The 13707-nt window shown below is 37.7% G+C and overlaps 1 protein-coding gene across 4 annotated transcripts; it reads left to right on the top strand.

Moving 5' to 3' along the window:
* The first annotated feature begins 6086 nt into the window (after positions 1 to 6086).
* On the top strand, positions 6087 to 13637 carry LOC104604498 (NADP-dependent malic enzyme). Of its 4 annotated transcripts, none has more exons than XM_010268859.3 (20): positions 6087 to 6275; positions 6556 to 6830; positions 8961 to 9081; positions 9188 to 9262; positions 9365 to 9516; positions 9624 to 9729; positions 9884 to 9949; positions 10295 to 10390; positions 10479 to 10550; positions 10651 to 10734; positions 10824 to 10922; positions 11333 to 11380; positions 11487 to 11540; positions 11649 to 11747; positions 11887 to 11976; positions 12084 to 12161; positions 12316 to 12390; positions 12501 to 12591; positions 12982 to 13110; positions 13203 to 13637. In XM_010268859.3, exons 1-20 carry the CDS (start codon positions 6246 to 6248, stop codon positions 13289 to 13291), a joined length of 1929 nt encoding a protein of 642 aa, XP_010267161.1. In that variant the 5' UTR covers positions 6087 to 6245; the 3' UTR covers positions 13292 to 13637. The 4 variants fall into 4 exon arrangements, with proteins under 4 accessions (XP_010267161.1, XP_010267160.1, XP_019054515.1 ...); XM_010268858.3 differs by having other exon boundaries at positions 6553 to 6830; XM_010268861.3 differs by having other exon boundaries at positions 6090 to 6275; positions 6604 to 6830.
* The last annotated feature ends 70 nt before the right edge of the window (positions 13638 to 13707 follow it).

Here is a 13707-nt window from a genome sequence, read left to right as displayed (position 1 = left end):
ATCGCTTGACCAGAAATTTACAATTTCAAAAAGAAAAAAAAAATGCAAAAGGACAAATTTCAAAACTTCAAAAAGAGTCAAATAGCCAAAAGTAACTAGTAAATTCATAGAAGGGTTCCCTAACAAAAATCTCCTTCATGTTAGCATCTCATCACTGCAAAAAAATCGGCTACACAAGCAAATAGAATTAAAATAGCAACAAGAGAATGTATTTAGAAGGTATAATCACATATCCAATACATTCACAATTCCCATCACATCTTTTGATATCCTGATTGTGTAGTTAACCGACCAACTCCAATCATACATAGGCATAGGCATAGGCATAATTTTAAACCAAAACGCATCCAATAACATAGGGGCTAATTGGTAACACGCCAGGGGGATGTTGCCATTCTGTTGGAACATTACCAAACATTGCGTCAGTCACCATAACCCGTAAGAAACCAAAATAACAAAATATCATAGGGTTGACAGATATAAGCTCAGAAGCCAAGCTTAACAGGTAGATTTCATTGAAGACTCTTGAGGTAATTTATTAATTCAATATTTTCAAATAGTATGTTATGGAGTAAAATAGTAAAATCAGTAGATTCCAAATGGTAAAAGGTTGATCCAATACAAAAAAAAAAAAAAAATTATGAATTTAAAGTAGAAAAACATCTATACTTTTTTTCAGATTTTAAACACACAAAATATCTTTTTACTTTTTAAGATCTGAAATTTCAGATTGATCAAATGACACCAAAGTATGACATTTTTCAGACAGTTTTTCAGCGATCTTCCCTTTTTCTGGTGTTGTCTTTTGGCGTAGTAGTACTGGTGGGAAGAACTGGTTCTTTGGCACAGAGTAATGAACAATGTTGTCCAGCCGAAGTGAAAAGGGATTATAACCAAGGTTATTATCATTGTTTCAAAAATTAATTTCTTTCACTTATTGAAAATTCCGGGCATTTGTGTTTTTTTGTATGCCATCGAATGGTTTTATACTAATTGGATGTTTTAGAAGTTTCAGGTACTGAATTGGCATAAAATTCTAATACTAAAAAGAAAGAATAGACCAAATAGGGTACTAATCTATAATTTACTGTTTTACATAAGATCTAATCAGCATTTTGTAGTCAATAGATTAGTCATACACGGTAAACTCGCAAAGAGAAAGTTTATCTTGGTTTTAGTCTTTTCGCTAAACTGACTCCTGCGACAGCCTTTATGTTAAATGGTTAGAGGTTGAGGCTCCGACCAGATCCATTTCAGTTCGGGGTGGGTTTTTTTATCATTGATTAGGTTTGGGATGGAATTTGAAAAGAAAAAAAAAAAAAAAAAACAGAAGAAAGAAAAAAACTGAAACTCTAATGATCGAGAATAGGGAAAAATGGGTATTTTTCTATCTAACCCACCCTGTTACCATTAGAAATGGCAAATTGGACGAATTTTGGGATTAGAAAAAGAATTCGCTAAAACCAGTCGCTCTTGAAAAAAAAAAAGGGTAATGAACATCTGATTACAGAGGATGATGTAAATTTGATGGGAGTGGAAACTAACTCTATTGAGATTAGAGGTCGGACTAATGATGGAAAACAGTTGGAGGCTGGAGGAACACAATTAAGCGTAATTGGAGATAGCTAGATTGTTTTAGTGCTTCCGGTTTGGCCAATAGAATTAGCAAATTCATGAATCATTGTGCCGCTGGCCTCTGATATCTTACTAACGAAATCTTTTCAGACGAGCGTTTGGATGAACATGAAAACAGCATCAGGTACCCAACGTTTATCGCTTAATCAAGCTGCTTAATTCTTCAACGTTTTTGACACTTGAGTTTCAGTCTGGCGTACATTGGAGACATCACTCCTGTGGTTTCAATTTTCAACAGCCGAGCCCAATGAAACTATTTTGTGTTAGTATGCTTGAAAGAATGTATAATGAGTGCTAAATAGTGTAAATGTTGATAGAAACGAAAAGGCCCACCCCACCCCCTTGTTTTTGTCAAAAGGCCCACCCATTTCATGACTTGTTAGAGTGGTTGAGTTAGTTGTTGGGCCATACGCAGGTACAGAGACTTTGTAAGCAGATAACACCCTCCTCAAATGTTTATTCCCTCAGCTTATACCTCCCTCAGAAATGAAAGCTTCCAGGACTGGACTGCGCACAATTCATGAGGGTGGGACCCATCCCCACGTGTACATATTAAGAACATATCTCGGAGATGTTCTGAATGCACGGTTGGATGTATATGCCACTTCCGGCTTTCGCAGCCGATTGTACAGCTAAACTGCTAAAACCTTCATTCTAAATTTCTAATACGAATTCCAAAAGTGAACCAAATTTGCACTCTTACCAAGGTTGAAGCAACTGGATTGAACGAACAACAAAGGATTTATAGTCTCAGCTGAGACGGAGGGGAAGATTGTCCCTTGTTTTGGCAGTTTCTGACTTCTGAGGGAGGATAAGGGGCTTCCCAATCCCAGGTGATAGGAGGAGGATTACTTTTACTTACACATCCAACCAGGGGTTGCACGGCCCATGGCCCATGGCCCATGGAGACTCGAGTGGATGGGCTGAGGCCTCCCTGAGTTCCAGTCTCATTTTCTGACCACCACAACAGTTCAACACCCTCCTCATCAACCTACACCCGCGTTCCTTCATGCAGATGAAATTAATTAATGTCTTGTGGGTGGACCGTGGACGCCGTGCTGTGGTAAGCAGATCCGAACTCGGTGTCTGAAGTCTCAACTCGCTGAGGACACTCCTGGTCCAAATTCATATAACCCAAGGCGGCAACGGGTAAAACTTAAAAATGTATTAAAGGCTTCCACCTTCCCCGTTCCAGTCCACCCGGTCTCCAGACTCGAGAGATCTGTTTGTCACCATTAAAAAACTTTAGAAGATGACAAAGATGCTAATCCAGCGGTTCTTACGAGATCTACGGTATTCCTCGTGAATCGTGCCCATAAAAGCGCATTCCTAGCCTTCTGAATTCTGAGCCTGGTTGCTTGCTACGCGTGGCTTTTTGTTGATTATAGATCGAGAGCGCAAAGTGGGGTCCAATCGGATCCAGCTACCTGATTTGATATTCATAAAATTGTCTTCACACCGTTCTCACAGCCTTTTACAGCCGTGTATTGAGAATATCTCATACTTAATTATTTTCATTCATCGAGATATATGCTCAATGCACAGCTGTAACGGGCTGTGAGGACAGTTACATCCGAATTCCTATTCGCCTATGCATTCGATAACTTCTCCTTCCATGCAACAAACGTGTTCTGTAACTCTGGATCAAAGACGCGTCGTGGCGTGGCGTCCACTAAAAGTTCTAGCCACGTGGATAACTACTCGTCTCTTTGCATTTTTTTTTTTAAACTTTTTTCATTGAGAAAATAGAAAATTAAAAATAAACATAAATTCTAAATTTCTGGTAAACAATAAGCAGAAATTCAATGCCAATGGTCGGCGGCCTTATTTTGTAGCCAGAATTGCCCTTTTTTGCAGCTAGAATTACCAGAAATGACATTTTGAGATGCCGAAAGTATCCTTAGGATAAGTCGGAAATTTCAAATTCGTCCCGATGAGGTACAGAAATAGACAAGGAGTTGCATGCACTGATTAGGGCTTGGGCTAAGGGGTGTTTGGTTGCCTTCTGATTATGCTCGTTCAACATGGTTGACTGTAATCCCATTTTAAATTACATTTTGATTCGGTAAGCAACACACTAGAAATCTAGAAGGTAGGTGTTGACTATTGACCTTTTATTATAAGATATTCTACTTGCAAGTCTTCAACCATTCTTCTTACAAATGTATATCCAAAATATTAAAGAACAAAAATCGGAAACTCTACTTTGTTTTTCTCCCAAAGTTAGGCGGGTCATATTTGATTGCTATTATGCGATAGTTCCATTTGTTTTTTAATTATATAACTTCGACTCTTCTTGAGCTGATGAACCAACAAGGAAACAATTCCTGGTCAGAGGGCCCAGAGTGAGTTCAAACCCCATTTGCACCTCGTCCTGGTTTATTTTCTCCTGGTTAGCAACCGGGTCAGCGGGTGGTCGTTGGTTGGTCCAAATAGTAGACATCAGGTTGTCCGAATGCAAATTGATTTGAGCTCAATTCAACAAAACCTAACCCTAATTCCTGAGACCAGCTGCTTCCTTTGATTGCCCCTTTTTAAGGGCCTCCACCCCCACTCCCCATGAATTCAATCACTCCAGCTGACGACGGAACGGATCCCAGCACACAACGTGACTACAGATAGGGGTGTCAATTGGATTGGATTTGGTCTAATCCGGTCTAGTTCAATGTGAGTCCATTACAAATGGACCTGGTTCAATCTAATCTAATGAATATTTTTGACCAGTCTAGAGACTGTTCAATCTGTTCAAATTTCTGTTCATTTAGATTGATTTCAACTCAAATCTGGTCCATTGACAACTATGTTCTTATCTTCTATTAATAGACCAGATAGTGGCTCAATCCAATATAAATTTATTATGGACGGACCAGGTCCAATACAATATGTCATATTGATCCGTCCAATCCATCCAAATTCAATATGTCATATCAATCCGTCCAATCCATCCAAATAAATTTTGATTTGGACGAAGTTCTACCCAAAACCAGTCCATTAACATCCCTAACTACAGAGACACTGGACCCAGGTAAAAGCAACTGATGTAACTCTAGACGTTATTAGGAGAAGGAAATAGATAAGAAAGCTATTAATGTGTGATGGGTTATTTTGTCTAATGGCTTGTGCTGATGGGCAATAACCCTACCTAGACGTTGTAGGTTAATACAAGGTATGTTACTTTTACCTAGATACCTACCATGGTGTTAATAAGCATGCACACCTACCTTCATTCAGGCCTTAACAATGTAGTTGCCTTGTTAGGTGTAGCCCAGTAATGCACATTTCCGTTTGTATATATAATTCACAACAAATAATGGTTAGTTCCATGGGCCTGCCTGCCATAATAGAGGCACCCTACTCATCCTCAAAATTGCCCCACATCACATGTATTCAATGTTTGGTGTTGTGGCATTGTACAGCCGTTGCCTTTCCATCTCATATATAATATAAGCATTGAATTCTTTTTTAATAAAAAAGCCTTGACATACACATACATACGATGTGACATTTGTTTATCATTATTTATTACACACATAAAAGCAAAGCAGTATTAAGCTATCACATAGGAAAAAATACTCGTACAATTATAAACCCCTCGTATCTAATGCTGTGTGTTTGATTGCAATGCAAATAAATTTGCACTAATGCAAAATCATGACAGTGTAAATGATTTAAGTGTAAATTCTTACCTATTTTTGTTTTAAATTTTAGCTTATTTTATTTGATAGCAGACTTAATAATAAAGTTGAATAAAGTAAAATCTAAAACAAAAATTAAATAAGAATTTGCATTTTTATGTATTTGTACTAGTGCAAATAAATTTGCACTGCAACCAAACATAACCTAAGATTTCGTTCATTTTCCAGGATTTAGAGGAGGTAAATCTGCCAAGTTAACTAACTTGATCCCAATATTCACGTTCATTTGTTGGGTCCCATAACAATTCAGCGATATGAGCCTAAAACGTTTGTTGAGCTAAACGTACTTATCCAAGTAAGAATAGGGCCTAAAAATGAATTTCGTATAAACCAAGGTAAAAATCAGTACAAAAACATTTGGATCTAATCATAATTTTGATAAAGTCTAATTGCCCATGTGGAGTCGATATATGGCATAGACATGGATATGCAACACAATAATAGCAAATACGGCCTACCTATTAAAAATATGTGCAAAACAACAGGGTATTGGGCGTCATGATAATTTTGGGCCCGAGATTCTGAAAATGGGTTTAAACCGGACAAATACTGCAAAGGACAACTGGACAAGGCCAAGCCCAGGCCGTAAAATTTAAGAATAACGGGTCCGGGTCCACCCAACAAGAGGACCGGGACCACAGGAGATGGTTAAAAGAATGATTTAAAAAGAAGCCTCATTTAAAGTATTTAACTCACTTTTTTTGCGAGTTTGGCAGTAGCGACATTTCTCCATATAAAAGCAACTTTGAAAGTTGGAACACAGAGTAGGAGAGAGAGAGAAAAGGGAACACTAGCTGTGCGGAAGGCTCTCTCTCCCCTCCTTTCTCATTCTCTTCCTGCGGTCGCCAACAGAGAAAGCGAAGGACATACACACACCCACACTCTCTCTCTCTCTCTATCTCTACATTATTCGCAATGATTTCATTGAAGGCAGGCAGTTTTCTGGTAATATCTATAAATCCAGTTCATTTCCAAAATCTTGAATTTTTATTAATTAAAATTCTGATTAAAACAAGTTTCAGAAGAAAAATGGGATCTTGTGGCATGATTTAATAAATTGAACTGATTTGTTCGTGTGGTTGTTGTTGTTTTCTTTTTTCACATTGAATGGAGAGATCTTTTATCTCATCTTTTCTGGATTTAGAGAAAACAGAGTAATTGAGATTTATTGTCTTTGAGTATAAAAGAAGGTGTTGGGTGTTCTTTGTTTCTTGGTTGTTAGCAGAACAACTCCACGAGTTTTTCTGGTATCTCTAGCTTCTCTCATTCGCAGAGAAAAGTCTCAGCCCCAGTTGTGGTGGCTCTCAACTCTAACGGTCGGGGAGGAGAGAGGAAGTTCAAGGCTTTAATGGAGAGCACTCTGAAGGAGATAAGAGAAGGTGCCTCGGCGCTGGACATGGATCCCAAACCTAACCCTGGCGCCGGAGTCGAAGACGTCTACGGTGAGGATCGCGCTACGGAGGATCAGCCTGTCACCCCTTGGACTACTTCAGTTGCTAGGTCAGATGATTAATAGTGGTTAAATTTCCTCGCCGTCTCTCTATTTCTTTCTCCTCATTGATCAGCAGTAATGATGTCTTAAACTGTTGGGTTTCTGATTCTAACGAGGGCCTTTTTCTTTTTCTTTTTTCATGTAGTTTCCTGTTTTTTCTTGTTACCACTCGATCTATTTCCTCCTCTTTTAATTCTTTTGTCGCCTTTTTATTTCTCTTTTGGTGATGGATAATCTATTTGAGTGCCTTTTTTTTTGGTTAATATATTCTTTCTAAAAATGACGCTTTTTTTTTTTTTTGTTTTTTTCTGGTGTTCGTTTTCTGCTGTTTTTTTTGTTGTTACATTTATTTTTTCGTTCTTCTTAATTAATATATGTTCTATGGTTACTAAAAAATGGGCTTAGTGCTTTCTGTCTATGTTTCAGTATTTCCAAGTTGGAGCCTTTCTTTATACGGATCCGAAAATGATTCATGTAAATCTTATTTTGGTAATTGCAACTTCTTGGTTGTGGAAATTATGGTTTTCCCCTTTCTGGTCTTATTTTTCTAAGTTTTGGGCGTATTGTGATGGGGACATCAGAATCTCCATGGAAATTCCCGTTTGTCAGATCCTTGCGATTTTCAGCAGTGTTTGTATTGATTATTGCGTTGGGCCAAATATTTTCTCTTTATACTTACGCGTCTAAGCATAAAATTTTCAGATCCCAAAGGATCTATTTGTTATTTCTAGCAAAGTGAAGCAGGGATTCTTCATTTTATCTTATTTTTTTTAGAGTTGTTAGAAAAACACTGATTTTTCTCTATTTCTATTTTCTGGGGTACTGCTTTTTAAATTACTTATGTGGATCTGCTTTGTTGAAATTTCTGCAGTCCAAGATTGTTAATTTTTCATTCTTTCCTTATGGCGGATAGGTGGGGATTAGGCAGGATCACATATATTATATTATTATAAACAAAAATTGGCAGCAGTGGATATGTATATTCCTTGATATCCTCTTCCGCAAGAAGGGGAGGGATGGTAGGTAACTTGACTTAAGCAAGAGTGCAAGACCAGTAGACCACTGTCTGTATCATAAAGCAAAGCCAAGAATTAGCAGCCCTGTTAGTTTTCTTCCAAACTAGAGCATCTGGCACACAAGATAAAAGAGTTTTCCTTGCCTTCGAAAGCTGTTGTATGGGTAAATTATTTAAAACGTACCCAAATCACACACAATATCGTCTGTTGCTTTGTGTCAAAGAAGCAATTAAAAGATCTCAACATTGCCTTGATGCTCTCTAATCAGAATATCAATATCGTCATGCATTATCTTAGTTTAGTAAGGGAAGCTGTATTTGACTTTAACCATGCATATATTTTTAGTGGCCAGTCAATGGGAACAATAGTACATAGGTACATATATTATACGTGGTTCATTCTCATTAACTATGTAAATCTATGTACATAGGTCTTGGCCCTTTCTTTTGAAATACTTAATACAATTTTAAATTTAATGGTTAATAAAGTTGAATATCTCTGGAAAATTTTTATTTGTACATCCTTCCAGGTGTCATTGCCTTCTTTGCAGTGGATGCATTTCATTTCATGTTCTGGCTCTAAGATTCAATGAACCTTCAATTCAATTGGTTTCATCCTGAAGATATCTTGGGTCACTCTTATTCCATTTAATATGACCATTGAACTTTTTTCTGTTATTACAAATTTACAGTCTTGGTACAATTTCAAAAAAAAAAAAGTATTCTTTCATATTTCTGTAATAAGTTCATAGTTTTATTTCCCTCTAATAAAAAAAATGTAAGCATATTTATACGAATCCTCCAATTTAGAACCTAAGTAAGGGTGTTTTATGTTTCAGCATTTGAATGCTATTTCCTTTTCCTGGATACACGATAAGTTTAGAATCCAAAGTCAGAGCTTCCTGTCTGCAGATTAGTTATTTATCTTCAATAGAGTTGTATGTACTTTGTTAGATTGTCATATTGAGAGCATTCTCCTGAACATGTTTTGGGTTTACAAGACAATTTTGGTCCTTTGCTTGCTGGAATCATTACCTGTCTCCTGTCTAGGTTGTAATTCATAGTATGGCAACCATTTGCTATGTTATGCAGTAAATAGTCTTTTTTTTTTTTTCTGGTGCAGTGGGTATTCTCTTCTGAGGGACCCACACCACAACAAGGGACTTGCCTTCACTGACAAGGAGAGAGATGCCCACTACGTGCGAGGTCTTCTACCCCCAGCAGTAGTTACTCAAGAGCTTCAGGTGACGTATAATGACCCTTGCCGATAGTTTAGACCCCTTTTCTTGATGTTTCACCAGAACCAAGTCATGCTTGCTGACCTTCCCTTTCCACAATTCTGCATATTAGGAGAAGAAATTGATGCACAATCTCCGTCAGTATCAGGTTCCGCTGCAAAGATACATGGCCTTGATGGATCTGCAGGTGATTGGATCAAGTCAATTCAATTTGTGGATTGCCATTGTATTTTATTTGTGGAATGAGAACTGAATGTAGTTGTTTTGGTTATTTTGTCTTGGTTTACAGGAGAGGAATCAGAGGCTGTTTTACAAGCTCCTTATTGATAATGTTGAGGAATTGCTCCCAGTTGTATACACCCCAACTGTTGGTGAAGCTTGCCAAAAATATGGCAGTATATTCAGGCGTCCTCAGGGTCTTTATATTAGTCTGAAAGAGAAGTATGTTTTATTGGATTCTGTTTTCAGTTTTATTCCACTGTTCTTGCTTGGATATTAATTTCTTTCAGTGTTATTCAAGTAGAACTGAGAAGTATTTGGGTTAACAGGGGAAAGATTCTTGAGGTATTAAAGAACTGGCCTGAGAAGAAAATCCAAGTTATTGTTGTCACTGATGGTGAGCGGATTTTGGGGCTTGGGGACCTTGGCTGTCAGGTATATGTCTGGAGTGGTTCTCTTCCAATTCATGGCTATGCATAATTCAGCTTCTACATTTATTTATAGGCTTTTGTCAGTATCTTAGTCTTTGCATCTTGAATGGTAATTGCTCTTTACTTAAATTGATGATAAATGTGTTGAATGTTCTCAGGGAATGGGAATTCCTGTAGGAAAACTTGCTTTATATACAGCGCTTGGGGGTGTTCGTCCTTCTTCGGTAAGCATGCATATCATTAATGCTTCTTGTTCTTTTCAGTTGATTGACTTCTCAAGTGTAGAGTCAAAAAGAAATCGGTTGGCCTCCCAGAAACAATAACCTTTATTAGTGAATGAGACTTCAGACCTTGATTTGGTTACATGTTGTATGACTAATCCTGATTTGATTGAATTGGTGTCACGTTTTAATGAACTTGGCAATCTCTTTGGCAAGTCACTTATATATGCTGCTGACTGAAAATAAGATTATATGACTGACTGTAACAAGATCAATTGGAATTCTGGAAACTGGTCATGATAGTATTCTTTCTCTAAACTTGACAATGATTTCCATTATCATTTGCAGTGTTTGCCTGTAACTATTGATGTTGGGACAAACAATGAGGAGTTGTTAAAGGATGAATTCTATATTGGAATCAGACAAAAGAGGGCAACTGGCCAGGTTCCACTACTTAAAAACCTAGGATATTCTTAATTCATGCCAACAAGCAGCATTTTAACAAAGATGGTTTCATATTTTGTCATTGTAGGAATATTCTGAACTTCTACATGAATTCATGTGTGCTGTTAAGCAGAACTATGGAGAAAAGGTCCTCATACAGGTGCCACATTACACATTCTCAGTGGATTGACAAATTAAGTAATTTTGATCTTCCAAAGCTTGACTGGAAGTTTCTTAATGACTGAATTTCTTAACCGCAGTTTGAAGATTTTGCAAATCACAATGCCTTTGAGCTGCTTGCAAAATACAGAGCGTCCCATCTTGTCTTCAATGATGACATTCAGGTAACCTGACAGATGATCCTCTCATCAGGAATAGGATATCACCTCCTAAGGAAACAAATTTCTGATTTTTTTTCTTTCTTCTATTGCAGGGGACAGCTTCTGTGGTACTGGCAGGGGTTGTTGCAGCATTGAAATTAGTTGGTGGAACCTTAGCTGAGCACACATTCTTGTTCCTTGGTGCTGGAGAGGTGGGTCTTTGTCCGGTCTTGTCGATCTTGTCCCTTTCTCCGTACATTGAGAAACTGAAGGATATAATCATAAATGGATTAATCATAATAAGTTAAAGAAAAACACAGGAATATATAATGAGTGAATTTGTACATATTAATGCATTTTACTGGATATGGAGTCTTCTTGCTCTGGAAAATGTGTCCTTGAGAACTCTAAAAATCTGCCGCCTCTATGCCTTGTTTGTAGCACATATGATCTTCTGTGGAGAAGCTATTTCTATTGCAAAATTGGGGTTAGGATGAGATTATTATTCTTTTTAACATACAGATATAAAAATGCATGATTAGATAAATATGTAAATGTGTAGAAATGTATATCTGTACGTTTGCTGTTTTTGTATCTCACTTCTCTTTGCTGGCAATTGTAGGCTGGGACTGGTATAGCAGAACTCATAGCTCTTGAAATGTCAAAACAGGTACGTACTTTCCAAGGAACACTATCACATACAGCATATTTATCCTGCGACTTGAATTTTCCTGCTCTGATTTGATTTCAATCCTAATGTATATTCTTGTTTGCAGACAAAAGCTCCAATTGAAGAGACACGGAAGAAGATTTGGCTTGTGGACTCGAAGGTAGAGAAACATTGAGCACTTTGTTTCTTTGCCAAGGAAGCGGGCTAACTCTTTTCATCTCCTCTTGTCCTCTAGACTATTGAAATATTCATATTAGTTCTGGTGCAGGGATTGATAGTTAGCTCCCGTATGGAGTCACTTCAACACTTCAAGAAGCCTTGGGCTCATGAGCATGAACCTCTTAAGACACTATTAGATGCTGTAAAGGTTGCTCTCTCTCTCTCTCTCTGTGTGTGTGTGTGTGTGCACATGCATGTGTGTGGTGGAGGTGTGCTGGTGGTTGGTATTTATTCTACATGAAAGGTTGACCAATGGCTTGTTTTGACATCTGTCATTGGTTTCATAGGCAATCAAGCCAACTGTATTGATTGGATCATCTGGAGTAGGGAAGACATTCACAAAGGAGGTGGTTGAGGCTATGGCTTCCTTTAATGAGGTTCTCTTTCTCTCTCTCTCTCTCTCTCTCGTTCATGTTTTATGCACGTAGACAAGTAAGATGAGATTGAAATCGAGAAGCTGACATTACAAATGATTGGAATGCAGAGACCTGTAATTTTTGCTCTCTCAAACCCAACTTCACAATCCGAGTGTACAGCTGAGCAAGCTTACACGTGGAGTAAGGTAAAACAGACAGAATGACATACCCTTGATCCCACACTACTTAATACAAGATTTATATCATATGATTCATATCATGCAGCTGATATTTGAATATTCTATTGGCAAATAAATCTGAATCTTAATACCTCCTCTCTCCTAAAAAAATGATTTGCAGGGTCGGGCAATTTTTGCTAGTGGGAGTCCATTTGACCCTGTTGAATGCAATGGGAAAGTTTTCGTACCTGGCCAGGTCCCATTTCTCTTCAGGATTTATTCTTTTGTTATTTCAGTGGAAACATTCCCTTGGTAGAGATTTATGGGATAGTGGTGATATGATAGTCTTCTATATCCTTTTTGCAGGCAAACAATGCTTACATTTTCCCTGGATTTGGTCTTGGTTTGGTAATATCTGGTGCAATTCGTGTACATGATGACATGCTTCTGGCAGCTTGTAAGTTAAACAGAACAAAAAATTAAGTTGGAGCTCTCTAAAAGATGCAACTACTTAAAACACTTAATTTCATTAACTCGTAGATAAACATGATTTTGGGGTTAAATTCATAAAAAAAAAAATAATTGGGGTTAAGGACAACCAAAACCTATGGTCTGGCATTTATTGGTTGTTTTGGTCAGATAGGTTATGTTGTTATTTGACTGGTTGTGCAAGATAAGGCACCAAAGATGGGGTGTAGAATAGTTGACTGCCATTATATACTTCTTACCTTTGGCATGTGTTCTGTGCATAAAGCGGGTTCCGTTGTTTTGCATCTGGATATACATTTCCAATGATCACTCACTATATATTTCATGTGTTTTTTTTTTTTTTTTTCCCTTGGAACAGCGGAAGCTTTGGCTGGACAGGTGACAGAGGACAACTTTGATAAAGGGCTTATTTACCCACCGTTCTGCAATATAAGGAAGATATCAGCTGAAATTGCTGCTAATGTAGCTTCCAAAGCGTATGAATTGGGTAAGTCACCTTGTAATACATCAGCTCATAGAATACTTGCCCCCGTCTAGATATGGTAACTAATTTATTTAAACGACGATTTGCTGTTGTAGGTTTGGCTACCCGTCTCCCTCGTCCAGCCAACCTGGTTAAGTATGCAGAAAGCTGCATGTATAGCCCTGTCTACAGAAACTACCGCTGAATTGTCATACAAACATCCCTGCAAATTTTGTAGCTTCACAGTTACAAAATTTATTAGTTGTTTTTTTCTTTACTTTTCTTCCTTTAGCATATCTATTTATTTTTTGGGGGCAAAGTGGGAGGGGATTAGTGGGGAAAGGTCATGATGTTGTTGATAGTCTGACTTCATTAAGGTTGGTTGTAGGCTTGTAGCTTAGAGGTACTGTGATTATGACATTAGATAGATAGCCATGAATAAGCATCTTTCAGTGATAATTGTTTCTTTTTGTAGAAGGAGCTACAAGTTGCAGTTGGATGTTGTATTCTTTTCATTGTTTAATGTCAAGGACTGAAACATTACAGAGAAATGAGACTGGACTTCATCTTTTTTTTTTTTTCCTTGCATTAACGCACAAAAACTCCCAAGAGAATTTGGGC

The sequence above is a fragment of the Nelumbo nucifera genome, chromosome 6 (assembly GCF_055504915.1).
Source record: "Nelumbo nucifera cultivar China Antique chromosome 6, China Antique-T2T, whole genome shotgun sequence".
Taxonomy (NCBI): domain Eukaryota; kingdom Viridiplantae; phylum Streptophyta; class Magnoliopsida; order Proteales; family Nelumbonaceae; genus Nelumbo; species Nelumbo nucifera.
This window is presented reverse-complemented; position numbering and strand designations above follow the sequence as displayed.